A 26,170-nucleotide genomic window follows, 5' to 3' on the forward strand; every position below is an offset into this window, starting at 1 on the left:
GAGGGAGCGCACTAGCCGAGCGCGTAAAGACGCCGCGACGCACCGCACCGCTTCCACTTCCCGTCGGAACTTTCACCAAGCTTCTCGCTCCCAATCAGGCAACTGCCCCGGTCTTCGCGCATCACCTCCGCCCACGGCTTCTTCTCCAATACGCCGATCCACTCCGCCGGTCCCTCCTCCTCTCCGGCCTTTCCTGGTCGGGCATCCGACATATACATCCGCAGCTTCCGACGAGACGAGGAACCCGTAGCAGGGCGCTTGGCTCACAAAATAAACGCTGCCCTTCCACAAACGGCCGATATCGCGTCATCACGAGAACTTCTTCCGGTTCTGGTCACCGCCCCGTGTGATTACGTACACGACCTCGACCTCGCGCCTGTCACCGCCCGAAGCCCCCCGCCGGCCAATCAGCGCCCGCCTCCGCGTTACGGGTTCCATCTCCGTCATATGCAAATAAAATTAGCATGAGAATTCGAGTGTACGTCCGAATTGCGTCCAAAGCGAGGGAGGAAAATTACAGAGAGAGGAGCAGCTGGTATGCGACGAGGAGATTTATGTATGTTATGTTGTGGTTATATGCACGCGCCCACGTTATATGCGCCCGGAAGACGGAAAAAGACGAGCCACGCCGTCTTCTCCCTCACCGCGAATTGAAGAACCACGATGCCCGCTTCTGCCCAGATCTGCGCGTCCAACATTTACGTCAGTCACGGTCATCAACGTTGGTAAGAAAAACTTCCGCGCAAACCGCCGCGGTCACGCACCCTTCTTCGCTTTGCAGCCGTGCGAGCGGGTTCGCCGACGACGATCCACCGCCGCCGGAGATCGGCGTCGGCCCCGCCGTCGCCGCCGCGCTCCTCCCGCCGCCCCTCAACGGCTTCGCGATCCTGCTCCCAAAGCTGAGCGTCGACCCCGCCGCCGCCTTTTGCGCTGCAAGACGACATGCTCATCAACACCACTCGCCAAGACGATGATATGGATATCACTCACCGCGCGCCTGGTCTAGCCGCTCCTTGACCGCCTGCAGCTGCGCCTCGAATTTCTGATTCTGCACCGCCAGCCGCCGGTCAGCGTCCTGCAACAGCGCCTCCAGGTTCTGGATCCGCTCGTTCCTCGCCAGCAGTTTACGCTCCGCGATGCCCGCCTCCTTCTTCAGCGCCGTGTTCTGGTCCACGAGCTGCTTCTGCACCACCGTCAGCTGCTCCAGGTTCCGCTCCAGGAACGCCATCTTCTTCTGCTGCGCCTTGCTGTTGCTGTTCCGGATCACGTTGTTGTACTGCTCCCGGATCTCGTCCAGCTGGATCTCGAGCTCGACCACCTGCAAACAAGTCTTCAATGACGCCCCCCTCTCTGACATCACATCGAATCAATACGCACCTTCTCGCAACGGTTCTGCAAGTCGCGCATGAGCGACTTTTTCACGCCGTCAAACTCGGCCAGCTGCACGCTGATCGCCTTCCGCGTCCGTTCGAGGTCCTGCGCGCTCTCCGCCAGGTTCTTGCCGCCTTCGACACCAGCAGTGGTGACCGCGAACGCACGCTGTAGTGTAGAACGAGCGTTATAAAAAGCCCTCGCAAATGGAATCCCACGAATCACAAACCTTCAGCTCTTCGTTCAACGACTTGAGGCTCTCGATATTCGCATGCGCGCTCCGCAGCTCATTCGCCTTAAGCTCGAGCTGCTGCTTCAGATCGTGCACCTCGCTAAAGTGCGCCTCGCGCTTGGCCGCGTACTGCGCTTCGAGCTTGTTCTGCCCAAAAAGAAAACAAAAAAGCACCACGTGTAAGCGCCGATACTCCGCGCCAACGAGACGAGATACACCGTACCTTGAGCTCCGCCATCGACTCGCCCACGTCCACGTTGCTCGTCTCCTCGTCGTTGATCGTCTTCTCCAGCAGCTCCTCGTATTCGGCCTCGAGCGCACCCACCCGCTCCTCGAGCTCGTCCCTTCGGCGCATGATCATCTCGTTCTCCTCCTGGCTCAACCGCAGCCGGTCCACCGTCTCCCGGAGCAGGTTCTGGCTCTCGCCAAGCTGTCGCCGCACCGCCGTGATGTCCTCTGCCGTCAGGCTCGCCACCGCCTCGTCTGAGTCGATCAGGTCCAGCTTGGCCAGTAAGCTCCGCAGCTGCTCGTCCTTCTCCGAGAACGCGCCCTGCTACAAACTCAGGCATCAGCCCGACGCACCGAGCACGGGAGGACCAGGCAGGGCTCACCGTATCGAACTTGGCCATCATCATCGCCATCTTCTCCTGCTTCCGCTTCTCCTTGTCCTCCACGCTCGCGTCCTTCTGGCTGCTCTTCAGCTCCGCCATCGTCTTGCGCACCTCCTCCAGCTCGCCCTTCGAATCCTGCAACTGTTCCTTCAGGATATCGATCGTGATCGCGCCCTCCTTCGCGTCGTAGCTCAGCCGCTCGACCTGCAACCGCAGCTCGTTCACCTGCCCAGACATCGCCTTGTTCTCCGCCGACAGCGTCCCTTCCTGCTCCTTCAAGAACTTGAGCTCCTCCCTGAGCTCCCCGGCCAACTTCTCCGCCGCCGCCAGCGCGCTCTCCTTCTCCGCCAGCGCGTCGCTCAGCTCGTTCTCCCGCCTCAAAAACTCCTCCCGCTCGTCCTTGTCCAGGCCGACGACCGTCGGCGTCTGCGGCCGCGAGCCGAGCTCGCCCTTGATGCTCTCCAGCGCCGGAATCGCCGGCGTCATGCTCCGCGCGCTCGACGGCGTCGGCGACGCCGCTGGCTTCTGCGCCGCCGCGCCCGACGCGGGCGCCTTACCCTGCTGCGCCCAGTTGGCCTCGTCCACGGTCCCGCCCGAGCGCCAGATGGCGACCTCCGCCTCGAGCGCCTCGACGTACTTCTGGTAGCTCGAATTGGCCGCCTGCGCCTTGGAGAGCAGTAGCTTGAGCTCCTGCGGAGAGAGCTCGGCGTTCACCCGCGCCGTGTTCTTGATCGACTTGGCGCGGATGCCGAAGCGCAGCGTCGAGAGCGTCTCCTGGTCGTTGTACGAGCACGGCGAGCAGTTGATGATCAGCGTCGTGCGCGAGTTGCCGCCGAGCGACTCTTGCAGGATACGGGTCAGCTTCGAGTCGCGGTAGGGGATGTGCTTGGACTGTGGAGGGGAGGAAGCTCCGTTAAAGACGCAGCTGGGGACAAGGGTAGAGAACGTGCCTTCGAGTCCGTGAGCGCGTTGATAACCATGCCGAGCGCGGAGAGCGACTTGTTGATCTTCTTCGCCTCCTCGAGCGTCTGGCCCGACGCGCCCGTCTTGCCGACCTTCTCCGAGCCGGCCAAGTCGACGAGGTACAGGTTGCCCGTCTTCTGCGCACCCGTTTCCGTATTCCGTTGGATGATGGTGATGAGGAAGATCGAGTGCGAGCGCGAACTCTCGGCGTTCATGTCTACAAAAGGCATTAACTACCTTCTCAGAAGGGGAGACGGTGGAACCCACTGGTTGCGGAGACGATGCGGGCTTGACCGCCCTGTCGCATGATCTCGTACACCTCCCGCGCACTGCTCACATAGTAATCGGACAGATTCTTCACGTACACGCCCTTCGACTTTTCCTCGTGCACCTGCAGGTTATCGTTCTGGGCTGCACAGAGCTTAGCGCATACACTCTGGGTGTAGATCAGGACATCACGAGGGCGACTCACGCGCGAGGAGATCACGAATGCGTTCTAAGTAGATCTCCATGTAGGACACCTTGACGAGATATTCCAGGCTAGGGTCCGATTCCACGATGGACTGGAAGATCTGCTCAGTTATTCGCGGGATTATACCCTTCAGATCTTCTGAGTCGAGATCGGCGCCCTATTGACATGTTCAGTGCGCAATCAGCGAAGTTGAACTAGGAACGTGCCATCATCGTGAAAGTCTTCCCGCTACCGGTTTGGCCATACGCGAATACTGTACCGTTGTATCCATCAAGCACATCTGCATCCTGACGTTAGCGCTCCGAAGGAACACGGTGGGTTGTACCCGATGGGAATGCATGGGGATGATAAGGATGATCTCACCCTTGACGATGCTACGGAACACAATAAACAGGTAAATCATGAAAGAAATCGGTCGTGGACGTACTCCTTCACTCCGTACTCAAATATCTCCTCCTGCCTCGTCCCCATCGGGAACACCCTGTCAAAGGTGAACCCACCCGCTTCTGCGCCAGTCGCGGTCTTCATCTTCACCGTCTGCAAGTTCTCGTCAAAGTCGACGACGATGCTGCTGCCCTCCCGCATCTCCAGGGAATTTGGAGGCCGAAATCTGTCGCATTGAGACGAATAACGCGCTCAGACAGGCACGATGAACCGGCAGCAGCCACGGGGTTACGCACCGGCAGATAACCTTGATGTTGGTCGAAGCCATGGCTATCGGACGCCAACGGAAGGTAGTATATTGTCGTGTAAGGCTCTAATGCGCCTCGAGTCGCGTCTGCAGACGCCGTAAGTCGGATTCTAGTCGTGAGCCGAAGGAGCGAGGTCGTGAAGGGGTATTGCGCGAGAGAGAGAGTCGTGGCTGGTCTATTTGCTCACGTCGCGATCGCGACTCGGCTTACGCGCGCGCAACGAGGCGCCGCGGGCCACTGCGGACGGCACGAGCTTGTGCTGAATTGATATCCTCGTCCCCTACAACTGTTGATTGTATAGATATGTACATCATAATAGCAGGATGTCTACAGGTACAGTATAATAAGGATAGATGGTGAGTATGGATACCAGGGATGTGTCTATCGCACACGTCTGCTCCGCGCAGGAACGTTCGAGGACCGTTCCCTCAAGGTTCCCATCTTGGGTAAGCCCGATTTGGATAGCTTTCCAACAATCTTCTTCAATGGTACCACTGGAGGTGCTATAGTTGATGCCGAAGACACAGAGGACACCGAGGATGCCAAAGCAGGAGACATGTCCTCGTTAAGCAGTGATGACGGCGCCTCTTCTGCCAGGACCTCCTGCCTTGGTGGCGAACTGGGCATCTCTTCGAGAGGAGGCGATATTGGCGTGGTTTCCACCCGCACGGCTATAGGAGTGTCCTCGTCGAGCAGGGAGAAAGGCGCCTCATCAGCGACATCGACGTCCTCTTCGTCGTCAGGGAGCGGCAAATGCTCGGCGGTGAAGGTTTCGTCTCCAACCGAAGAGCTGCCGTTCTGGCGCCAGTCGCGCAACAGAGCGTCCCGAGGCTTCGCCAGCTCCCACCGATCGACGTATTTCCAACTGCGCTTTGAGGGTGTAGCTCCTGTTGGCCTGTCTTCTCTTGTCCCTTGTTCGACGATGGCCTGCGTAGCCTGCCTCGCCGACGAGACGTACGAAGTTGCGCTTGAGTGGAATGACTCCGTCATGTTGTAGAGCGTATTGCCCTGAGGTCCGTAATCAATATTGGCGAATCCATACGCAGGAATAACGTAGTATTCACCTCGGAGATGACCTTGCCCATCGCCGCCCCGATGTTCTTGGATGTGGACGTCATCCCTTGCTGAAGTGTGCGATACCCGGACTGCGCGTCGGCTGCTATCTGGTTTGTAGCATCCAACCGTGCGCGCTTTGCTCGGTTGAACCGGTCATGGGCTGTATGGGGCGTTCAATACACCGTGAAATTGCACAGTGACTAGCGTACCTCCAGCACAAGCAGTGTTCAAAGCTTGCGTACTTCGTTGGATATCGGTTGAATAGCTCGCAACAGAGGCCGACACTTGATCCCGAATTGCAGCAGCTCCGTCTTTGACCGCGCTGTGCGATGCGACCAGCGACTGCGTTGCCGAGGTGAGAATAGCAAGAGACGATGGTTAATAGGAATACCGACTTTGAGTACGCCGTCTCGAGTCCTCTTGCCTTCTCCGGAGCGTTTCTCCAGTGACTCGGACCATGTCTTCCCCCTCTCCGTCATCTGGGCGATCCCTTTCGAATGTGCTTGGGTGAATTCCGACATGTTTTGCTCTGCCACGTCGTTGCTGTCATGGATGACCTTGAAGGTCTCGCGCAAGCTACGATCCCGCTCGGCGGTAAACTCTCCCAAAAGGCCCGAGACGCGTTGCAGCAAATCATCCCGTGCCCGTTCAGCATCGACCTTCTGCGTGTCAAGCAGCTGCACCAGGAGAGCGTTTTGCTCTCGTAACCGTAGTACTTCCGCGTTGACGACGGTATCTGTCATGTTCTTAGCAGCCAAGGCCGATTTGCGCTCGTCCTCAATGAACTGCTGCGCCTCCCGTATGATGGTGTCAATCAAGGACGCAGTAGACTTAAGCGCCCTCTCCGCCTAACAATCATAGAGGCGATCAGAAGTCGACGCGGAACTCTGGAGGGGAACTCGCACTTACGGCGACATGTGCAGCAGAATCGGCGATTTCGACGTCGCTGCACATAGCTTCGCATTTCTTGCGCAAGCCGTCTGCCCATGAGCCGAAGCCTGTCTTCAAGCCTTCCACCGTGTCGTCCACCGTGGTTTGTATGGTCCTGACAGCTTCGCCCACGACCTGATCCTTCGCTTGAACGACGCCAAGAAGTTCTTGAACTTTCCTCAGCTGCTCGTTTATCTTATCGCAGTGCTGATTAAGGACTTGCTGCTCTTTGTGCTGATACTGTTCGGCTTCCGTGCGCAACTGCAAAGCATGATGGGTCGATGTCTTGAAGAATTCTTCAAGCTTGCTTGAAAGGCCTGACAAATCCCCAGCGAGGATCCTGCCGTGACTCAGGACGACCTTCGCATTGGCTCCCAGCACCCCCGACTTGCGGTCTACAGAGAAACATGAACTTCAACACGGTTGCAAGAACAACAGACCGACCAAGTTTGTCAAAGAGCGCGGCGAGATCCCTCAAGCTCTCGTGAGCCACGTCCCGGAGCCCGGTCGCAACACCATCCAAGCTTGTCTCGCTGGTCTGGTAAGCTTTCCGCACAACCACCTCTTCCTCGAGCGCGCCCTTTACTTTTCGCAACTCCCGCCCCCTGACTTCCAACTCCTTCTCCCGCCCTTCCAGGGTCTCTTGCGTCTTCTTCAATTCTCCTTCCCGCTTCATGAGCAAAGACATGCTCTGCTCGAACTCTTCGCGCACGCTCCTGAGCTGACTTTCCACCATTTCGACCTGTCGCCGCGCCTCCTCCATCTCCGTCTTCGCCAGCTCCTGCTCCGCGCTCATCTGCGTCCACGTCTCCTCGCTGAAGAATATGCCATTCTTCTCACGAGCGGCTAGAACGTCCGCCTTCAGCCTCTCGATCTCCGCGACGTACTCCTTCAGCAGCGCGTTCCGTGTCATCCGCTGGTTGACCTCCGGCTTGTTGCGTATCGACTTGGCGCGCATGGCATAATCGAGGGTTGATAGCGTTTCTTCCATGTTGGAGCGTGCAGGAGATACAGTTGCCACGATGCAGGTCTTTGTCCGACCACCTAGCGAATCCTGCAGTAATCGTGTGAGCTTCGACTCCCGATATGGTACGTAGGATGCGCGGTCGACGAGCGCATTGATGACCCGTCCGAGCGTGAGCAAGCTTTGATTAATCATGCCGGCCTCGCGCGCCCGCTTGTTCTCCGCTCCTGACCGCCCAATGTTCTCCGACCCAGCCAGGTCGACCAAGTTCATCTTGCCGACGCGCAGAAGGTCGTCGCCGAGCGATGAGGTCTCTTTGGTATGTACTGTGATGGAGAAAACCGAATGAGAGCGACTTGAATGGTCGTTGAACTTTGTCGCCGCGATCTGTCTGCGTTGACTGCCCTTCGTGAGGACAGCCATCGCGTCTTTCGCGTCCTTCACGTTCACCTCTTGAAGGCCCTGGATGAACACGCCCTTCTTCGACGCGTCTTCGAAGATCTTCAGACCGCCGTCCTGTAGATCCTTTGATGACGTGCCCCGACCCATTGGCTGGGTAGATCCAGCAGGCGCGGAGAGTTCAGGCGCGAGCAGATCCCGTAGCTCCTCGTTGTATAATTCGATAAGAGAGACTTTGACGCTGTAGTCCACCACCGTTGCCTCCAATTGATGGAACAGGCGAAAGAGCACGCGTGGAATCATCCCAGCTTGGGGCGACGGGTTGCCCAAAGGCGTCGGAGAAAGGTCGCCTTGCATCGTATACCTTTATAGGGATAAGCAAGATGAGGAAATTATAGAGATCCTGCTCACGTCTTTCCAGTCCCCGTCTGACCATATGCAAATAGCGTGCAGTTGTACCCCTGCAGCACCTCCTCCAGCATCGGTGCCACGACGTCTTGATAGACCATGGCCTGATCTGCTTCAGGGCCGTATACCAAGTCAAAAGGGTATGTTCGAGTAGGGGGTAGTGTGACCAATCCTAAGCTTGAGACCGGAGCGGCCGTTTCGATAGAAAGCTCCTGACTACGGGCTCCCTGCGAGCTGACGATAATAGGCGAGTTTTCCTGCACTTCGCGGTCTGATCGGCGACGGCAACGGATGACCACCTTGATATTAGTTTCTCCATGTTCATCCGCCTTCAGATTGGTGCCTCGTCTCTTGGGAGATGTCGGGATGGTTGAGGGTGCGAGTGAATCCTGAGGCTGGAAGGTATCTTCAACAGGTGTCGGCACTGAACGTTGAGATGGACCGGGTTTAGACATAGCAGATTGGGATCGCGCAGGCTGAGGTGCCCCGCCGCCATTAGTTGTTCGACTTCGCGCCGATGGAGCGCGACGAGTAGCCATAACGGCTATCTCGAGAAAATAGACAGGATATGTGTGCTCCAGACCGATTCGGAAAGCTCGTGTCGCGTCAACCAACTCGGAACGGTCACGTGATCGAGCTCAGACGGCAGGTCCGGGCCGGAACTTTACGACATATATCATTGCGGCGCGAGCTGCGTAGTAGCCTGTACCACCGAAAGTTGCTTCGCTGGCTACCTAGTATGTAGGTCTGAAAAGCAAAAAATATTATGCTCCCAGTGAGGATCGAACTCACGACCATTGCATAATCATGCAATACACAATGTATCCACATAAGTACAAAGCGCTACCACTGCGCCATGGGAGCCTCAGTGGGCTTTCAGCCTATGCGTAAATAGCCGGTAAATTGGGACCACAGTGTTTCGCCACCGACCTCAACTCTTTCGCGTCGCCACTTTCGGCGATCGCAACTCTTCTGCTTGCCCATTGGACCTATGACTGGTCCCAGCCCTCCCAACCTCGATGTTAATGGCAGGCGGCCCGACATTGACTCAACACTTTTGTCTCCTGTATTCGAAAACTCGCACAGATATGCATCCCGGAACTCAAGAGATGTACCACTGACCCGACCATCCATCTCAGATGACGCCCTCAGCGATGGCGAAGTCAGCCCCGTCTCGCCCAGATTACCCTCCTTCTCCATCCCACGACCGTCTCACAAACCTCGTGCAGAACTGCAGAAACTCCTCGCTCACTCTCTGGAGCAGCTGCGTCGCCGGCCGAAACCGCCTTCCGTATTCGATCAGTTCAAGCAGGGTTCGGCGAACGCGGATGACATAGGGACTGGTTCTGTGGCAGAGACTCTCCGGGGAGCCGTTAAATTCAAATCCGCAAGGGCGAATGGGGAAGGGCGAGCGACAGGTCAGGACGAAAGTGACGATGAAGATGACGGAGCTGTGTTTTCTACGAACAGAACTTGTGAGCTGCTTTCACAGATGCAGGAGGTACTCGCAGTTGCGACCGAAGTCTTTGATAGCGAGTATGTTCACCTCATCAACACTGTTATTGAAGCTGAGGATGATGAACTCGCACTAGACGAATAGGAGCTAATGACGGCGTTCGCAACTCGCTAAATCGTATCTCCCCCTTTCGCTTGCGACGATTTAGTGCGCAGAATACGCGGAACCGTTCTCGCTCACCTTCTCCGAATCCCAACACTGCCGTGCAGTCTTCTGACTTGACACTCGAAATATTGGACGTATTGAGTTCGATCATCTCCGAAGATTGTCGATATCAGATATCTTCGCCTAGACCGTTCCGACCTCCAAATGCTCTGCAGGCCATGTCCCTCGAGGTGGCCAGATATATGACTCGCGTTAATGCCCGCAGTCCCGAGATCTTGGCACAAATTTGCTATGCCGTGCTCCCAGCATTCTCCACCTTTCGAAAGCAAATGTGGCCACGGCTGCTGTTATTCTTTGAGGAGCTTCTTCGCCTCATGCTGGACATACTTGAGAACGAGCGCTGGGTGGAGAAAAGCACCTCCGCGCTTGAGAAGTCAGAACTAGGTATATTCTGATCTTCGATTAGAATTGTGTGCGCTTTATCTGACTGGCTGGTCAGATGACCAAGAGGAGGATAATGACCCTGCGCCTGTTGCCATCACGGTGCAGGAAGCAGACGACGACACCGAGAATCCTTTCCTAGTGCATAACACACTCTCATGGGCTCCATGGACGCCTACAGGGAAAGAAAACCCGACTCTTGTCTCGGCTACTTCTCCCTTGCAGTCGTTGTCCGTATACCACATCTCGTCCGTGGTGTCCAACGTACTGGCAACGGCCCTCGAGCATCTGGAGTTTACCTCGCCGGACGATCATACAACTGCTCAGAGCTTCTATTCGCTTTTCGAAACGATGATGCAGGCGAAAGTTGACATCTACTTGGATCTGCTCAGCGTCGTTGCCTATCACTCGGAGAAAGCAAGATTTGGGTCTTTGTCACTGTTGTCTCGCTACTGGCCGAAGTCGCTGGGTCATACATTCGTCAGTAGACCGCTGAGTGTTCATGCGAATGCAAATCCGCCCTATCACACCCTTCATGGTCACACCCATCAGTTCCTCCCCTGGCGTTTCCCTCCACAGACATCTCCTTCGCCGTCCGAGTGTTTGACGCCACTGCATTGTTTAGTCTGGAAATGTAGAAGACCCATAGAAGGCTTTGGATTGTTCTGCCCGTTCTGCTTCTGCGCTGTTCATCTCGACTGTTACGACTATCCTGATGGTTACTCGGAAGCACACTACAGGTCCACTACCGATGGCACCGGCAAACTCGTTATCCAGAGATTCTGCGACGTTGTTCCAGCGCGCAACGACAAAGCAATTGATCAGATACACGTCGACCACCATCATTTCCGTCTCACAAGCCTTTTCTCTCTGACACTGTGTTTTCATTGTCGGGAACCACTCTGGGGCTGTGCCGCTCAAGCATACCGATGCGTGACCTGCAACCATTTTGCACATCGTTCTTGCCTGACGGAGATCATGTTCCGTGGAATATCACTGCCGCGGTGTCGTTCGCAGCCCCTTGACGCTTCGCACATCACCATCGAGTACGACGTGCTCAGACATTCCTTCGTTAGAAGCCATAAGGGGCTCTTGCTTACTAAAGCCGACCTGGAACAACGTACATTCGAGGAAATCTCCGTGCTCCATGCCGTGCTATGGCTTGAGATGCACATACTCGATCATGGCACTGCTCAGAGCTCTGTCGCCGTCTGCCGCCATGGGACTCGTTTGGATAAACTAGACGAGTTTGAGCTTCACTATTGCGTGAGGCTATACGAGGCCTACCTCGGAACCAGCCGCCTTCAGATCTCGTCTGCCGTGACCGATTATATGGAAGAGAACGGCGTCAACACGACAGATTTCTCGATGTACTTTGACTGGCCGCTCATTACGTACATCACCACAGTGATCAAGACGCCCTTCGATCGGGCCCATCTTCCAGGCGGCACTCCCCCTGGATTGCTTAGCGTCAATCCTGATCAACTTATGGACGAAGTCGAGTCGGACTCCTCATCGCAACCCGCTGAGATGACCAATCTGGCCCATCTGCGCGATGCATTGGGGCATGTTATCGGCCTACAGTCGGAAGCTGCCGCTCGACACTTCCTCGATCATCTACACAATCTGGGCCTTATAACACGAACAGATGGCAACCCACTACTCTTTGACGAGGACGCGCGGCCGTTCGAAGTGCAATGCTCCTTTCCTCTTCCTCTTGGCCTGGATTTATCGTCCGAAGTCGAGACTCTATTTGGTGCTGTCGAGGCTTGTCTTTCCGACCTGGACATCAGCATGAATGAGGCTGGCTTTCTGCTGTTGTTGCGCCGGCTGTGGCCTAATGGGATGGCTACCGATTACGCTCTGCGAAGGCTTGCCCGAGCTGTGGTTGCCTGGGTGGTTGCAGAAGTACGTTGACGCTCCCTGTTACTTGACGCTGCCCTTATTTCTTTTCAACAGGAGACCCGCGTAGCCAGGATCATCAAGGAATACGTGTCGATGACCGCCACCGTACCCGGTATGCGATCTGGTCCGGTATCTCAACAAATATGGCCAGCATGGTCCGAGCTACGTGTCCTGACCACCGGCGCCAGACCCAGCGGTAACGACTATTCGAAGTACCGCCTGGAGTTACGGAGAAAGTACGCCATTCCCTGGATGCTGGCTCTGTACAACAAAGACCCGGCGGTTTACTGCCACACTATACGAGAGCTCTGCGACGAGCTAGCAGAGGAAAGCATGGGAGTGCTACCTTCAACGGTACGGGACCGGGAACATAGAGCGGTCAGCGTCCTCAGACAGTCCTCCTGCAATGTCCTCCCTGATCCGTTACAGCAGTCACTTGTCGCTACAAGGACTGACCTAAGCCTACGGCATGTCATCAAAATGACACAGAGTGGACTCTTGTTCAATCCTCTTGAAGATGTCCTCTCCGACTGGCTTCACTCACGCCCGGAAGCAGCCCTTGCCGGAGACCAACAAGTGCGTGGACGTGATTGTGGTGTGTCTTTTCAACTCAACAGATCTATTAGCCTATAGCGTCCCTGTCTCGACTGGTCAATCGGGAGACCGAAATTAGTCACAGGCGAAGTATGACCATGATGCTCTCAGGCGATACGCTCCTGCTTGCCTCATTCAATCCTTGGGAGCTCTTGAAGAAAACAGCGCTACAAGATGCAGATGGTTTCCTGCGCTCTGTAGCATGGCTGCATCTCTTTGCCCGGTCAGGTGTTGATATTCCTTCCGGAACTTTCTTGGACATCGTGGACATCGGTGGGCAGCACCTTGGCTTGACAATGACTTACGCAATGTCCCTCGTGCAAAGTGCACTATTGTCCGCATGGATGAAGTCGCGTGGTCGTCCGGAACTGCAGAAACTCGTTTCCGTCTTACACACGCGCTTCTACGATGAGATTTCCGGCGCCCTTCGCGCTGGACCTATTCCATCCGAGCTGTGGGTACTGAGCCGTGCTTGATCTGGGTGCTGGCGCTGAATAATAATAGGATATCATTCATCAAGCATTCCGTAGCAGTTTGCTTGCTTGTCTATGGTTGCGAACGCAATAACGTTAAAACCCGAGGTCTGGTTCGAGAAGAGGAGATAAAGCATCTACCTTCTCGGTGAGTCATGAATACTTCTTCAACTTGGTGGAAAACCACAATCATAATGGCGCAGTCGAAATGTGGGGAATCGGGTTTCAACGATCGCGGAAGCCATCGACGTCGATTCCGAATTCATTGATGCTTTAAAGCGATATGCGGATTTCGGCATCGACGAGATAACTTGTATTGTTGCGCAGTTTCTGGACGTTGTTCTATGTGATACCAAGGTTGCCGAAGAGGTACGCGTGGGGGACTTCGTGAGCGTTGAGAGTCCCGTGCTCTGCCAATGGTGAGTTCAAATCATCTTCAACTCCCTTTATTCATACATGGCACTAGCATGTGGAAGTTTTATGCTGTGCAACATCACGAAATATCCGCAATCCGAATGCGGCTTCTACTCCGCATTCTGGTCGCTGATCCAGCCCCATTCCATTTAATGTTGCAAGATATCTACGGAAGCGGGTCTCCTTGGGAACTACGCATACAAGCTTCGACCCGTCTCTTCAAGATCATTATGGACCTACCGAATCCCGCATTTTCTTTGGAAGATAGGAAGTGGCGTTCGAGCATCTCAGACATCTTTTACTATTTCTTCTCCGCCATCTGGTCCGATGAAGCTGTAGGTACGGCTCCTCATCGATCATGTTGCGAATGCTCACGGACTGGTGAAGGAGGAGATACGCACCGCTGTAGATTCTTGGTCCCAGTCACTCCTCCCAGCGCATTTCGAAGCTATCTCACGTTGCTGGGATGAGACGATGGAGGACGCCCCCGTGGAGGAGCGTATTAGACTTACTTCTTTCCTCATCCAGCTCAGATCCCATTTCCCCCGTTGGCAAGGTAAGAAAATACCGAAGCACGTTTCTCGCTGATCAATAATCATGAGTACAGTCCTTTCATGGGACGTCGTGGCCCGCTGCTTACCTGGTGACATGGACGGCATGGAAAATTCAGAGGTATCACTGAGGCTTGCTGTTCCGTCGTACTCACTAAGCTAATTATACTTCGACTCAGAATAACGCGGGAGTTTCCTCTGATCTGGAAGACAGAGACTCCACGGTGTGCTCCGTAAGATGGACGTATCCCTCTTTCTACGCCTCTTAATCGACATTATCCAGGTTTCTACCGTAGTGTTAGCTCTAGGGATGGTGGCCAATCTGGTTCCCGTTGACATCAATGTCCTCAAAAGGATCAAGAATTGCCTCGCGGCAGTCCTGGGTTTCCGTAAACCTCCCCCCGTATACGGGGAGCTGCAAGTCATACCCGCGTCTAGTTATCCGTGCATAGGGGAGCTGGTGAAAGTCCTTGACGCCTTTTACCCCTTCGATGTGACGCCTTCAGATATGGGCCGAAGCGGCGTGGACGAAGAATCACCTTCGAAACTTCTCGCTGGATCCATTTTCATTGACCTCGTCCTCGCTATATTTCTGGAGCTCAGAGATCTCGACAGTCTTCCATTGACTGTCATAAAGCAACTTCTGGAATGCTTGCTAATCATCATATATAAGCATGACTTCGACAGCAAATCGCTGATCAATTTGCGTTCTGTGTTAAACCGCGCTGCGAAACGAGTTCTGGGGCTCGTCGTGTCCGACACCAGCTATCAAATCCGTCAACTCGCGCTGACGGTATGCACCGAATTCATCAAACGGTTCCCTCTACCTCGATACTATGGTCTCATATGGTGAGTTGGCCTTCCAAATGATATTGTATTCCTGCTTTAACGGTATCGACTCTACAGCGATATGATAGAAACCGCAGCTCAAGTCATGACGTCTCTGAGCCTCAGCAACGACGACATACTGGCGGCTCACGCAAGGTCGTTCCTCGAGAAGGCGCTAAGCAGGTTAGTGTCCGGTCACCGGTAATATGTCGTGAAACTCATCTTTTTGCTGTAGCTTCGCATCCTCTGGCCTGTTTTCTATTTTGTGTGAAGTAAGTTTGTCGATATCGCTTCGAAGAACATCGATATGCATGCATTCATATCGCACATAGCGCCCCCTCGATCAGGCCTTCTTCCAGGTGATACATAATATAACCGAGTCTCATTCCAAGTCCGCTGGTGTTTTGGGAGGATCTTTGAGAGACATGCTGTTGTTGGATACCCTTCGTCAAGCCCAAGCTCCGGAGCGGGACGTCCACAGGGTGCAAACCATCATGAACAACCTGAACACATTTGTGGAGGTTGTACACCATAGCGATTATACCGAGGACCACATGCGATGTAAGTGTCGCAAATCGGCGCAGTTTGTTCGGAGCTTTTCACCCATAGCTTTTGACAGTTATTGCCTCGGCCCTGCATGCCATAGCTCGTCGTGCATCTGAAGGGAATGCTCAGATGTTCAATCCCAATTCGACCATCAACATGGCTGCCACTTTGATCCAGTACAATAAAGTACACAGCAGAGTGCGTGAGATCGATTGAGTGCCAGTCGCATGGTTACCCTGACAAGTATATAGGTCTTGCTTCAAGCAGTTGACACCGTCCTTCGAGCAGTGTCTCTGCGCTGTAACCTGGATACAGCCAGCTTGAGGCACATACTCCAAGTCACTGATACACTTTATCGAAAGGCGAACCGGACGAATCCACCGACTGGCCAGAACCAGGTTGCTCAGACTATCCTTGAGCTGCTCTCGGATGGTCTCCGCAACAAAGCCCGAGTGAATTCCTCCTCACTGTCATCGATGATGGAGGTAAGTGGATGTTCAGTATGTGTTCTCCACATAATCTAATCCTCTGTATTGAGGCCATCTCTGACTATGCAGACATGCTGCCCACGGCAATATCTAGCTTGAGAGCAGATTGCTTCTTCTATCTCGCCAGTTATACATCGCCCGCCCTTCACTCCCCAGCAGACTTCGACACATCTACGTCTGTGGCGAATTGGTTGCTCAAATCGGCCGAATACAATCCAGACGGCCTGACGAGAATGCTCAGTGAGAATTCTGCGGAGGTACGAAACTGCAAGCCGATATCCCAGGTATTCTCGAGTCTAAGCTTGCTTTAGCGTCACACATCCCCTCTGAGTCTCCGGGCATGGAACATCTTGGTACTCGCGGCGTTGAACTCTGCTTCCGACGATTCGCCGGCTCTCCTACTCGGTCACTTCACGAACTTCTCTGCTGCATACCACGTCGCGTTAAGGCCATTCGTCCAGTTCTCCTCGACAGGAAGTAAACGGGAATTGACTCCGGCTGACATAAACCATGCGTACGCTGGTATCAGGCTATGGATACTCCTGGCTCGCAGAGTCTTCAACAAACGTGGTTTGGTTGGCGCTCTTCCATCAATATTTCAGGGCGTGGGTGAAGACGGGGTGGCAAAAATGATATGGAATGAATTATGGCCGCCGTTCTGCACAGTGATAGCGAGTTTCGACGAAGATGCCGAAGATGGGATGATCTCGGTGAGTACAGTGCGTCATAGGGTTCTCACAAATTCATATATGGTTGTGTGGTACAGCCGGCGACGACCTCAGCATGGTCAACTGTCGCCGAACTCTTCTTGTTCCTGCACCAAATCCGTTCCGTGCTCGCGTTGGATTCCTCAGCACAAGCCACTTTGCTGAATCGATTACGGTCCCTCGGACGAGGGGAAGTTGCGAACAACAAGGTACGCCACCGAGTAACCCCTTCTCTACCGCTGTCCACATTGACACCTGGGAATGTAGCTGGGCCGTGCCCTCAGCAGTATCTCCGAGCCGCCGCCTGAGATCACCCTCGACGTCGCAATCGGCCAGATTGGGCGAGACGTCGCTGCCGTCGAAAAGCTGCATGCCGCAGAATCGCAGCGCAAAGAGCCCGCGAAGCCGCAGGAGCGCAGGAAAGATGTCAGGATAGCTAGTTGACCTTCGGGAGCGGGCAATCCGTAATGGCATTGTTCGTAATAGCATTGTCTGTGATTCCCAGGCAATTACAGGCGTCGGGAAGGCCGCGGAGGGACTTGTTCTTTTGCCACTCGTTGATCGTGATCCAGCACGGCGAAACCCAGTCCTATGCCCACGATCGAAAGACCAATGACAAGGATGAATGCGGGTACGCGTACAGCCCACTCCCTGGCTGGAAAGAAATCGTGGACAGGGCTGGTATCACCGAAGAAAGGCTACGATGGTCGCGTTAGATGGATTCATGGGTGGTACAACCGCCCTTACCAAGATGATGGTCCAGCAGGTGTAATACAGGAAGAGTCCGGAAAGCAGCAGGATCAGAAGTCTGCCCAACGTCCTGTCCTTCATTAGCGCGTTGTTGTCAATCTGACTGAGGGAAACAGATGGCAGAGCAAATACACTCGAGGATGAACTAACAGATGATGTGTGCGCGAGATGAAGGGCGAAACAGCTGCATACGTTTCCTGGTGGCAGGCTTCCTCGCTTTCCTGCAACGGCAGCTCAGGCTTCCTCGCTTTCCTGCAACGACACCGAGCTCACACCGCGTACTTCCAACGCTGCTGCAGTCGGCGCTAGGTCGCGAGGCCCTTGCCACCGAGCGCTGGTCGGTCGGCTGCTATCTGGAACCCGACACACCATGGATGTGCATGCTTTCGCGTCGTTGGCACAGGTCCGCATCTTGTTACTTCCCGTCGGGCCCATCAACCGCCCTACCTTTGAGAAATGGGTATCCGAAATACGGATGTTCGAGCAGATTCGGCTAGGCGACATACCGGCTGATAACAAGGGCGAACGAGGTATTGCTCCATCTATTGCGTGCATCCCAAGAGTGAACCCTCAACAGCTAGATTCATGCCGAATCCTCTCTCGAGAGGACATTTACATCTTTCGTTCCCAACGCACCCGCCCCCAACGACACACTCTCCCCTATCGCTTTTCCGACCCTCGAACTTCCCGTTGGGAGTGATTGGAATCGCATCTTGCTCCCAGAATGATTCACTGTCGTCCATACTAGCCCAATTCAACGCGTCCGTTAGCGAGCTATTTCCATCATCATCCCCATTTCCGCTGGCAAGCAACTGCTTCGTCTTCGAGGAAGGGGACGGGAATACGAATCTCAACGTCGGGAATGAACTACCTGGTCTCGTTGTGATACCCAGCATGATGGGTAACAAGAAGCTGTACGTCGGCACCCTACTTGCCGACCTCTGTTCTAACATTCTCGGGGAGTTCTCGACCATAGTAAGTGCCCTACAACAACTCGCGCATTGCGATGTAAATAACACGGTCATAGGCTGGAACGCTGGAGAGTCCTCAAGGGAATGAATACCTCAACTCTTCCCTCTTTCCGAGTATGCCTCGACCATCGGATCTGCCGGCTCCATTGGATTTGGACGATAACCGACGTGATTCTCTCCCGCCTCTCCCTTCCAGGAGCAGCCAGCCCGATTTGAGTGGGCCTGCATCTCTTCTGAGGGGCAAATCACCAACTCCGATAGTAACGAAGCGGCAATCATCTCTTGGTCCTGGCATCGCCAGTCCCGCTGGTAATTCATTCCGCCAATCGTCATTAGGCGTCCCCACTGCCAAGAAGCGTCAGAGTGGCATAGGCGCTGCCTCGTCCCATGGTCGTCTTTTCAAGCTACTTGGAGATCTTTTCCTGCTTGCGGGGCGGACTGAAGATTCTTCAGTATGGTAAGAGGACGTTCAAATAGTAAACAGTATGCAGCTTATATTCACCCAAGGTATACAGAAGCTGCAGCCTTGTGTAAGCTGCCGCAAGATAGTGCATGGCATGCTTCCGCTCTTGAGGGCATGGCCGTCGTCGCTGTCGTAGACGCATGGTCAGATGGGCATGGACTCGTTCGTCATTTCACCTCCATTGATGACAGTCCATCCGTGCCGACGGTGTCTGCCTAGAATGCCTCCTTTAGCACATCAAGGGAACCGTGGTCTGATATCCAGGACAAGTTGACCCAGGCAATCAGTCTTTACGCAAGAGGGCCTCCTTCTGATAATGGCGACGATTACATGCTTCATTCGTACCTCTATACTCAAGCCATCCTACGCCAGTCATCCCTTTTGTTTGCTGTTTGGTCGGCCAAAGGTTGGGGACCTCTTGCGTTCACGACCATGCTTCAACCAGGACCGAAACCCGTGATCCCTCCGACGTTAGCCACTCCCGAAGGTGTCTCATATGTCGGTGTGGAGCGTTTAAGCCGGATCACTGGCGTTACTCGATCCCAAATTGCAAATATTCTGGCGCAAGCTCATGGACCTTGGCTCTTACATCTCGGAGCACTCGAAAGACTAGCAACCCTAGAAGCAATGGCTGGTCTCTACTCCTGCTTGGGCTACAAGCGCAAGGAAGCCTATATTATGCGCGAACTCCTTGGCTGTATTATGGATCTCCTCGTTTGCGGGCGAAACGAGATAGTGCAGGGATCACACTCTCGGGTTACAAGTGCCGGATTGGGTATCGAGGGTGCGAACATTCCCGGTGGATCTGTCGCCACGCGAGAAAACGAGCGCAATGATGGTAATCAAAGCTTGATCCGGCTTGTGAGGCACATCTGTCGAGTGCACGGCGTCAACCTGGAAGCCGTCAGTCTTTCTGAGGAGAAGGTGCAAGAAGGAGATGAAGATTCTTCACAGAAGCCTGACGGCAGCATCGATGACGACGTTCAAGACCCCTTCGGCTGGCCCGAACTGCAAGTTGGTGTCGTTCGCGAAGCGATCGCTGTGGCGGAAGCGCTTCCCGGTAAGATACCCTGAAGTCCACATGCATGTCTGCTAAAGCGTCGGTAGATTACCCATCCGTCGCCCAGTTTGCACTTTCAGCTCTCAAAACGTTGCACACAGCACTTACGACGGCCGACCAAGCACATCTGTATGGAACTGCTACCCGGGCACTTGCCACCGCACGCCGACGGGGTGATCGCCGGCGACCCGACTACTGGGGCATGCCGCCTGTGACAAGTATTGAGATTTCACCGTAAGTTATCTAGCATCCATGCCGCATGGGTGTGCTGACGCAAGCGACGGAAGGCTGCCTTTCGTGCGCGTTCCTATCGAAAGGCCCATGTCACTGCTTGCGACAAGAAATTCAAGCACCGTCGCTTCCAAACTCCCCGAGACCTTCCTCTATAACCCCAGAAAATCGATGGTTGGCCAAGTGAGTGGTGTGTCCAATTCACGACATTCATTAGCTTAGCTTCCACCTCTCAAGGGCCAGGCTGTTGTCGTCGAGAATGAAGACCTGGAGTTTGTCCTGACGTTGCGGAATCCTTTCGCTGTCGACTTGGAGATCCAAAGCTTATCACTAAGGTTACTTCCTATTGTTGACCATGTCCTCTCCATGATGCTCAATGAGTCGTAGCACGACAGGTGTACCGTTCGAGGCGAAGCCTGTGCCAGTAGTGATCTCCCCCAACTCGTATCACTCGGTCACCATAGTCGGCAAGGCTAAAGGTTCTGGAGTCTTGGCCGTCAAAGGGTACTTCGTCCAAGCGCCAGGAGGCGTGACTCGCGAGTTTCGATTGCAGCTGTCCACAGAGGAGGAAGAGACGCGACAATCCCGCCGGCGAAGTGCGATCATGAACGAAATCGGCAGAGCGAAGTATGGCGGGCTCGAATCTCGACCCTGGGAAGCAAACCGAAAGCGCTTGAGCAGGCTCGGTGCCTCGTCCAGCTCACAGACACCACGGTTTCTGGAGTGCAAGGTGGTCCCCGAACAGCCTTTGCTTCGCATACGGAGAACTTCCTTAACACATGGTGCCCTCATGCTGTACAGTGGAGAACGGTTGGTCTCGTGGTCCTCGCGCACAAGTCCCCCTCTGACATGCTGCCAGTTCCGTCATGCGTATCACCCTCGAGAACGTAGCTTCGCTTCCCGTGGACTACTTGAAGATAGAGTTTGATGACTCTACTATTGGGCCTGCGCAACAAACTTTAGCTGATGGGGAGCTTTCCGTCTTCGACACGTACGAAACGGAGTTCGCCCTCATTCATCGCCCCACTTTCTCGTGGGACGAGAAGGGTGCAGTGAAGAGCCTCGCTCCAGGCCAGAAGACGACGGTCACTGTGACCTGCTTCGGCAAGGTGGGCTGGTAAGTAGTACACCATTTTGCTGTGATACACCTGATCCAATCGTACCCTGGATTTGCAGCACCAGCGGCACGATCCAAGTCTCGTACGCCTACGTTCACCGTCAGCAGGAGTCCCTGCAGCAGCCTTCGAATGTGTTCCAAACGCGACAACTCTCGTATCCCATCCTGGTCACTGTGTACAACATGCTGGAATGTCACGGTATGGACATATTGCCGTACACGCGTTATCCGACTGTGCGAGAAGGAAAGCTAAGGTCAACGGACCAACCGGGTGACGCACTTGCGGAAGTGCCTGAGGAGCTGGGTTGGTGCATGTTCGCGGTTGACGTTCGGAATACGTACGGCCTTCCGTTCGAGGTATCGTTCGAGCGTACGCAAGAAGGTCCACATATCCATGGGTTGTGATTGATGAGACTTGCTGAATGTTCTATCATAGGTATACCTGAACGAGTGGTGAACATGCTGGTAGCCCCTGGATCGACCTCAAGGTAAATTTGTTGGATGTGGCTCGCTCGATGATCTGAACCTGGCTCGACAGGATTTTCTTGCCACTCAAGAAGATTCTGCTTCCCGAAGAGCACACTTCGCGATCGATACCTACGCTGTCTGATCGGCAGTTCGTCGTTGACAAGTCTGGCTTGTCTTCGAATCAGGAGAAGACTCAGCGAGAACTGTTCTGGTACCGAGAAGAGGTGTTGAAGTGCGTCAAGGCTCGGTGGCGTGAGGCAAGTGTATTAGTTTGATGCCCAGACACTCTGTTGATGCTGATCCCTTAGGCTGGAGGGAGTCGCTCTGGAGAGCTTTCCTTACGTCAACAGCGCATGACTCTCCCTATGCTCCAGTCTCTGCGTATAGAGACGGCTCGTGTCCAGCTAGCATTGACGCCGATGGATGATGGCGAGCCTGACAGTATACAGCGCATGGGTCTCAAGTACACATCTCCTGTCAACGAATTCGTACTCTTGATAGTCACTGTGACCAACTCTTCTCGTGAGTTCTTCGATACGGCCCCTTCTGTTATATGCTAATCCCACTTTGTTACAGTCAAGCCGCTCGTACTTGCCTTAGACTTGGCGATGGACCCCATCGAGCACGTCTTGTTTGAGGATGCACTGTCCGACATCCCAGTTGGAGAGCTGGATGTTGGCGAATCGAAAGATGTGGGTATTGCTGTTTGCTTCACGTCTTCCGGGAGATTCGAAATAGGCGCAGAGGTCAGGACGGTGGATATAGGTTTACATCGTGGAGAAGCAAGGGTTGGAGTGGGGAGGCTGAGCGTATTAGTATCAGATGATTAGCCTATCTTTCCTTGCAATTAAATTATAGTTCATCCACGACTCGTCTTGATGTCTGTGATGGTCAGCTCAAGCAGAGTACGACACGACGAGTACTCCACGTTTACTGCTGTTTGCAAAAGTGATGGCGCGTCGTGCTCCAACGCAACTTTTGTCGCGTTTGGGCACGTCCGCAGGATATCGACGATATCTCGACAACGAGGGCGAATTTCAACATGATTCATACATGAAAGTCGTAGCCCTTGACATTCTGCAGATGCAAGGCTAGAAATCTCGCAGAAATGACGGATAGCGTGATCTCTCTCGGTGCAAAGGATACCATATGAGTATATCGACCGTTTGACGAGCAATCATGGAGCTTGGACTTCAGGAATAAGTTTGTATGATGTAGGAATTAGTCACCGAAGTGCATGTGTGGTTATATTCCGAGTTCGTGAACCTGTGTATACGACGAAGAGTTTGCGGCAGTGCACGCGACCAGCTCGCAAGCTTGTCCTCTTCCATATCCAATAGTTGTCGTTATCAGTCATACCTGCTCTCAAGCCCGACTTCAACGATGGCAAATGCACAGAAACAAGCTCGGGCCAAGCAGAAGAAAGAAAGGAACACCGCTGCCCGAAATGCCACCACCGAGGGACAGACCAAGGTCCCTACTAGGTCGTCATCACGTCGCCGGGCAGCAGTTACACCTAGCGACCTGGCGGACTTGCCAATAGAACAGAACAAACCCAGGCCCAAGCCTCGGCCGGTATCGAAAAAGCGAAAACAGTCTGACGAAGCCGATGAGCTCGACGAGCCCCCCTCTCAGCTGTCTCGCGGTGTTGATCCTTCGAGTTCCCTTAGCTCCATTCTCGTCAGTGAATCTCCCGACAGATTCATAGCAGTTGAAAGCCTTCTAGGCCTCTCTCGAAGTTCCGTTGAGCTAGGAACTGTTGGGTCGAAGTCGGCACCTCACACTGTCAGCCCGACGCCGCACATCAGTGACTCTGAGACTCTTGATTCCGAAGAACTCGAGCACACAGGGAGACTTGAAGGGCCTGCAGGAGACGACTCAGATGATCTCAGCAATGCGGATGAGAGCGAGGACGGTGATGGTACGACCATCAATATATGCGCATATATCCTTGCGGCTGATCCCATAAAGCTCTCCCCATGATCCCTTTTGCGATACCATACAAAGCGGGTGCATTAGAGACTGTCAGAATTCGCTCTGGGTCATCGTGGGCCTCAGTCCATCGCGCCATAGCCGAAGTTCTCATTCAGGAGCCCCGCGATATCGACATCGGGTATAAAATCTCCACTGAGCCTCAGAACCGAAAACCTCGCCGTCTCTCTAGTGCGCAAGGGCTCGCTGAGCTGTTTGCACATCTCAAGGAGGTGATGAATCAGGCAAAAAAATCGAAGAGCAAAAAGTCGCCAAAGGAAGTTGAAGTCATCATCACAGATCTCAGTGAGCCTGCGGTTGCGAAGGGAAGAGCCAAAAAAGACAAAGTACGGCACAATAATTACCTGTTCCAGTCGCTGACAGATGTCCTAGTCGAATAAGACCTCGAAACGCAACCGGAAGGATAGTGACGACGAGAATAGTGACGACGAGAATAGTGACGACGAGCAAGTCTCTGTTCCTAGGAAGCAGGCAGAGCATTTTGCCCGCCTTGAGGAACTTCATAGCTGTGATGCGCACGTCGGCAAGACATGTCTCGTCAAGCCGACTGGCCAGCATCATGCTCTCACACACGAGGAGCTCAGTATCTGGTCGTTTCTGCTTGTTCGTACCCTTTACTATTCCGAGTGAGCTCAGGTACTAAACTACTGAAGCTTGCTGGGAAGCATACATCGTATGACAAACCTCCGGAAAAGCTGAGGCTTTTCGACGATCAACCCCGAGCACGGGGCCCAATGCCAAAGGATAACACATTGCATACAGCTGCTCCATCGGGTTGGCCGATTTGGCCAGGCTTCTCGCCCTTCCCCGTCTACAACCCGCCGATGACTGGTCCTGCGGCGGCTGTTCCTCCAGCAATGCATGGCTCTTCTCTGGCATCTCGCTCGATGGAACCAGGCTCCTTTCCACTTATATCTGAGTGGCTTGCTTCGCTGGACACTGGCTCTCGCGGGGATGGCAACGACTTTCAGCAGTACTCAGAGCATTTTGCGAGTGCGGGTTACCGGCGCATCAACCAGTTTGCGGATCTGGAGAAGTCTGAGCTACGTGACATGTTCCCAATGATACCGATTGGCATTTCACGCCTGCTTCTTAGCTACGCACAGACTGATGTTGAAGCTTGCCGCACTCATGCATGAGACTGATATATTGTAACTTCTTGGTGCTCGCACTTGTACAATATCATAATATAATCCTGCGAGCACAATATGGGCTGTACTAAATGTAACCGCAATGTCGATACCACCCGTGTGCATCAGATGCGGAAACCGAGTGAACAGCTTCATGTAGGCGGACATACACCTCCGTATCGTCATCATCTGTCGTTGCTGGAATGATCAGTGCCCCGATTCGTCGAATACGAGCCTTGATGGCTGAAAATGCCAACTCGATGGGGTTGAGGTCTGGCGAATACGGCGGTAGGAACTCATATCGCATGCCTCTGGTAGATTATGGTTAGTGTAATCCGGGAGAGTGCCCGATCACCCACCGTTCTTCAATCATTTCGAGTACAAGGTCAGACTTGTGAATCCTGCAGTTGTCCATGACAACTACGGAGTTCACACCGGGATATGGGTTCATGTGATCGAGTAAATTGCTGATGAATTGGGCAAAACGTTCGGCGTCGTAAGAACCTTCGACTATATGCGTGTAGACTATCCCGTCTAGTGACAGTGCTGGAAGGATTGAGTATCTGCGGCTTGGATTCACAAAAGGCTGATCATTGGCATGCAGAGATACGTGCCTTTTTCCTCGGCAAAAGAATGTCTTACGTACAGCCCGCCGCCCTCTGAAAGCCCAAGCCTTCCCCCGGTAGGCGGCGAGTCTTGCCCATGCACTCTCATCAACAAATACGAGCTGCTGAGGAGTATAACTGATCCCGATGTTCATCTTATAGTGAGCTCGCTTCTCCGCACTCCGTTCGAGTGCAATACGTGTGACCTTCCGACAGCGGCATCAGTGAGAATTTGCCATGCAGAACACAGCGGGCGCAGCGTACTTTCTTCATACTCATACCAGCATTCTTCAGGGACCTCCAAATAGTTGATTTCGACACCAATTTGCCACAGGAATCTTCGATTTCTTTATGGAGATCCTCGAGGTACGTGCTGCAGTTCTTCGCCAGTATACCGTGCATATACTAGTCAGAAACTGTCACGGGTAATGCCTCAAAGTAACTTGTTTGACTCAACAGCAAGTTCTTCCTCCCCAATGTGCCGGCCCCTTCCTATCAACCTCCGCGAACTCTTCGGTGCGTCCACAGACCCGGTTTCCATGGTTTGGCTGACTACACGTGAAATTGTTCGAATACTAGCTCCAGTCCAAATTGAGATGTCGCTCCTGCTGAAGAACGGAAGCATGCGGATAATAGTAGCACGAAGGTCGTTGGAGAGTGCTTTGCCGTGCATGGTGGAACATTGAGCATGGTCAAGGAGGCGCGGCACGCGCACTC

General features: G+C 54.0%; 8 protein-coding genes and 1 non-coding gene across 9 annotated transcripts; 4 read left to right on the forward strand and 5 right to left on the reverse strand.

The window, feature by feature from the left end:
- Nucleotides 1–442: 442 nt before the first annotated feature.
- PUNSTDRAFT_53692 (kinesin) lies at nt 443–4,478 on the reverse strand. Its single transcript, XM_007385774.1, has 14 exons — nt 4,330–4,478; nt 4,077–4,259; nt 4,013–4,023; nt 3,856–3,929; nt 3,650–3,806; nt 3,445–3,588; nt 3,165–3,394; nt 2,215–3,105; nt 1,827–2,156; nt 1,601–1,750; nt 1,378–1,539; nt 991–1,318; nt 765–930; nt 443–683 (listed from the first exon to the last, which is right to left on the reverse strand). Exons 1-14 carry the CDS (start codon nt 4,359–4,361, stop codon nt 641–643), a joined length of 2,901 nt encoding a protein of 966 aa, XP_007385836.1. The 5' UTR covers nt 4,362–4,478; the 3' UTR covers nt 443–640.
- Nucleotides 4,479–4,629: 151 nt separating this feature from the next.
- Nucleotides 4,630–8,553, reverse strand: PUNSTDRAFT_144851 (kinesin-domain-containing protein; the record flags this gene model as incomplete). Its single annotated transcript, XM_007385581.1, has 7 exons — nt 4,630–5,349; nt 5,406–5,557; nt 5,607–5,739; nt 5,793–6,245; nt 6,307–6,722; nt 6,772–8,054; nt 8,102–8,553. 7 exons carry the CDS (start codon nt 8,551–8,553, stop codon nt 4,723–4,725), a joined length of 3,516 nt encoding a protein of 1,171 aa, XP_007385643.1. The 3' UTR covers nt 4,630–4,722.
- A 312-nt stretch (nt 8,554–8,865) lies between these two features.
- PUNSTDRAFT_t73 lies at nt 8,866–8,962 on the reverse strand. The gene has a single exon. It is a non-coding gene; the product is annotated as a tRNA-Ile (tRNA).
- A 127-nt stretch (nt 8,963–9,089) lies between these two features.
- Nucleotides 9,090–9,698, forward strand: PUNSTDRAFT_136037 (uncharacterized protein; the record flags this gene model as incomplete). Its single annotated transcript, XM_007385582.1, has 1 exon — nt 9,090–9,698. The coding sequence occupies one exon, from the start codon at nt 9,090–9,092 to the stop codon at nt 9,696–9,698; it is 609 nt and encodes a 202-aa protein (XP_007385644.1).
- A 239-nt stretch (nt 9,699–9,937) lies between these two features.
- On the forward strand, nt 9,938–17,232 carry PUNSTDRAFT_144852 (uncharacterized protein; the record flags this gene model as incomplete). Its single annotated transcript, XM_007385583.1, has 22 exons — nt 9,938–10,163; nt 10,219–10,640; nt 11,178–12,068; nt 12,120–12,419; nt 12,555–12,641; nt 12,692–13,113; nt 13,164–13,280; nt 13,336–13,551; nt 13,599–13,881; nt 13,934–14,102; nt 14,154–14,218; nt 14,277–14,330; nt 14,381–14,946; nt 15,004–15,108; nt 15,161–15,197; nt 15,258–15,486; nt 15,545–15,669; nt 15,723–15,956; nt 16,010–16,216; nt 16,271–16,669; nt 16,726–16,875; nt 16,934–17,232. The coding sequence occupies 22 exons, from the start codon at nt 9,938–9,940 to the stop codon at nt 17,108–17,110; spliced, it is 5,481 nt and encodes a 1,826-aa protein (XP_007385645.1). The 3' UTR covers nt 17,111–17,232.
- A 554-nt stretch (nt 17,233–17,786) lies between these two features.
- PUNSTDRAFT_144853 (uncharacterized protein) lies at nt 17,787–22,533 on the forward strand (the record flags this gene model as incomplete). Its single annotated transcript, XM_007385584.1, has 16 exons — nt 17,787–17,946; nt 18,165–18,391; nt 18,444–18,844; nt 18,895–19,012; nt 19,070–19,910; nt 19,958–20,144; nt 20,198–20,324; nt 20,364–20,476; nt 20,529–20,951; nt 21,001–21,258; nt 21,318–21,628; nt 21,695–21,746; nt 21,797–21,962; nt 22,035–22,248; nt 22,303–22,418; nt 22,492–22,533. 16 exons carry the CDS (start codon nt 17,787–17,789, stop codon nt 22,531–22,533), a joined length of 3,756 nt encoding a protein of 1,251 aa, XP_007385646.1.
- A 576-nt stretch (nt 22,534–23,109) lies between these two features.
- PUNSTDRAFT_136040 (uncharacterized protein) lies at nt 23,110–24,857 on the forward strand (the record flags this gene model as incomplete). Its single annotated transcript, XM_007385585.1, has 4 exons — nt 23,110–23,647; nt 23,698–24,044; nt 24,091–24,321; nt 24,372–24,857. 4 exons carry the CDS (start codon nt 23,110–23,112, stop codon nt 24,855–24,857), a joined length of 1,602 nt encoding a protein of 533 aa, XP_007385647.1.
- Nucleotides 24,858–24,936: 79 nt separating this feature from the next.
- Nucleotides 24,937–25,155, reverse strand: PUNSTDRAFT_70657 (uncharacterized protein; the record flags this gene model as incomplete). Its single annotated transcript, XM_007385586.1, has 1 exon — nt 24,937–25,155. One exon carries the CDS (start codon nt 25,153–25,155, stop codon nt 24,937–24,939), a length of 219 nt encoding a protein of 72 aa, XP_007385648.1.
- A 54-nt stretch (nt 25,156–25,209) lies between these two features.
- On the reverse strand, nt 25,210–25,404 carry PUNSTDRAFT_38584 (uncharacterized protein; the record flags this gene model as incomplete). Its single annotated transcript, XM_007385587.1, has 1 exon — nt 25,210–25,404. A coding segment is annotated over one exon (195 nt), but the record flags the coding sequence as incomplete, so codon positions are not given.
- Nucleotides 25,405–26,170: the final 766 nt, after the last annotated feature.

The sequence above is a fragment of the Punctularia strigosozonata genome (genome assembly GCF_000264995.1).
Source record: "Punctularia strigosozonata HHB-11173 SS5 unplaced genomic scaffold PUNSTscaffold_9, whole genome shotgun sequence".
Classification (NCBI taxonomy): domain Eukaryota; kingdom Fungi; phylum Basidiomycota; class Agaricomycetes; order Corticiales; family Punctulariaceae; genus Punctularia; species Punctularia strigosozonata.

Bases quoted from the DNA above. Each gene is read 5' to 3' on its own strand.
- PUNSTDRAFT_53692 (XM_007385774.1), bottom strand. From the start codon at position 4,361: ATGGCTTCGACCAACATCAAGGTTATCTGCCG. The intron at 3,807-3,855 runs GCACGTTCCTAG...ACATGTCAATAG, and splicing joins GGAAGACTTTCACGATGATG to GGCGCCGATCTCGACTCAGA. The intron at 1,319-1,377 runs GTGCGTATTGAT...ACTTGTTTGCAG, and splicing joins TGCAGAACCGTTGCGAGAAG to GTGGTCGAGCTCGAGATCCA.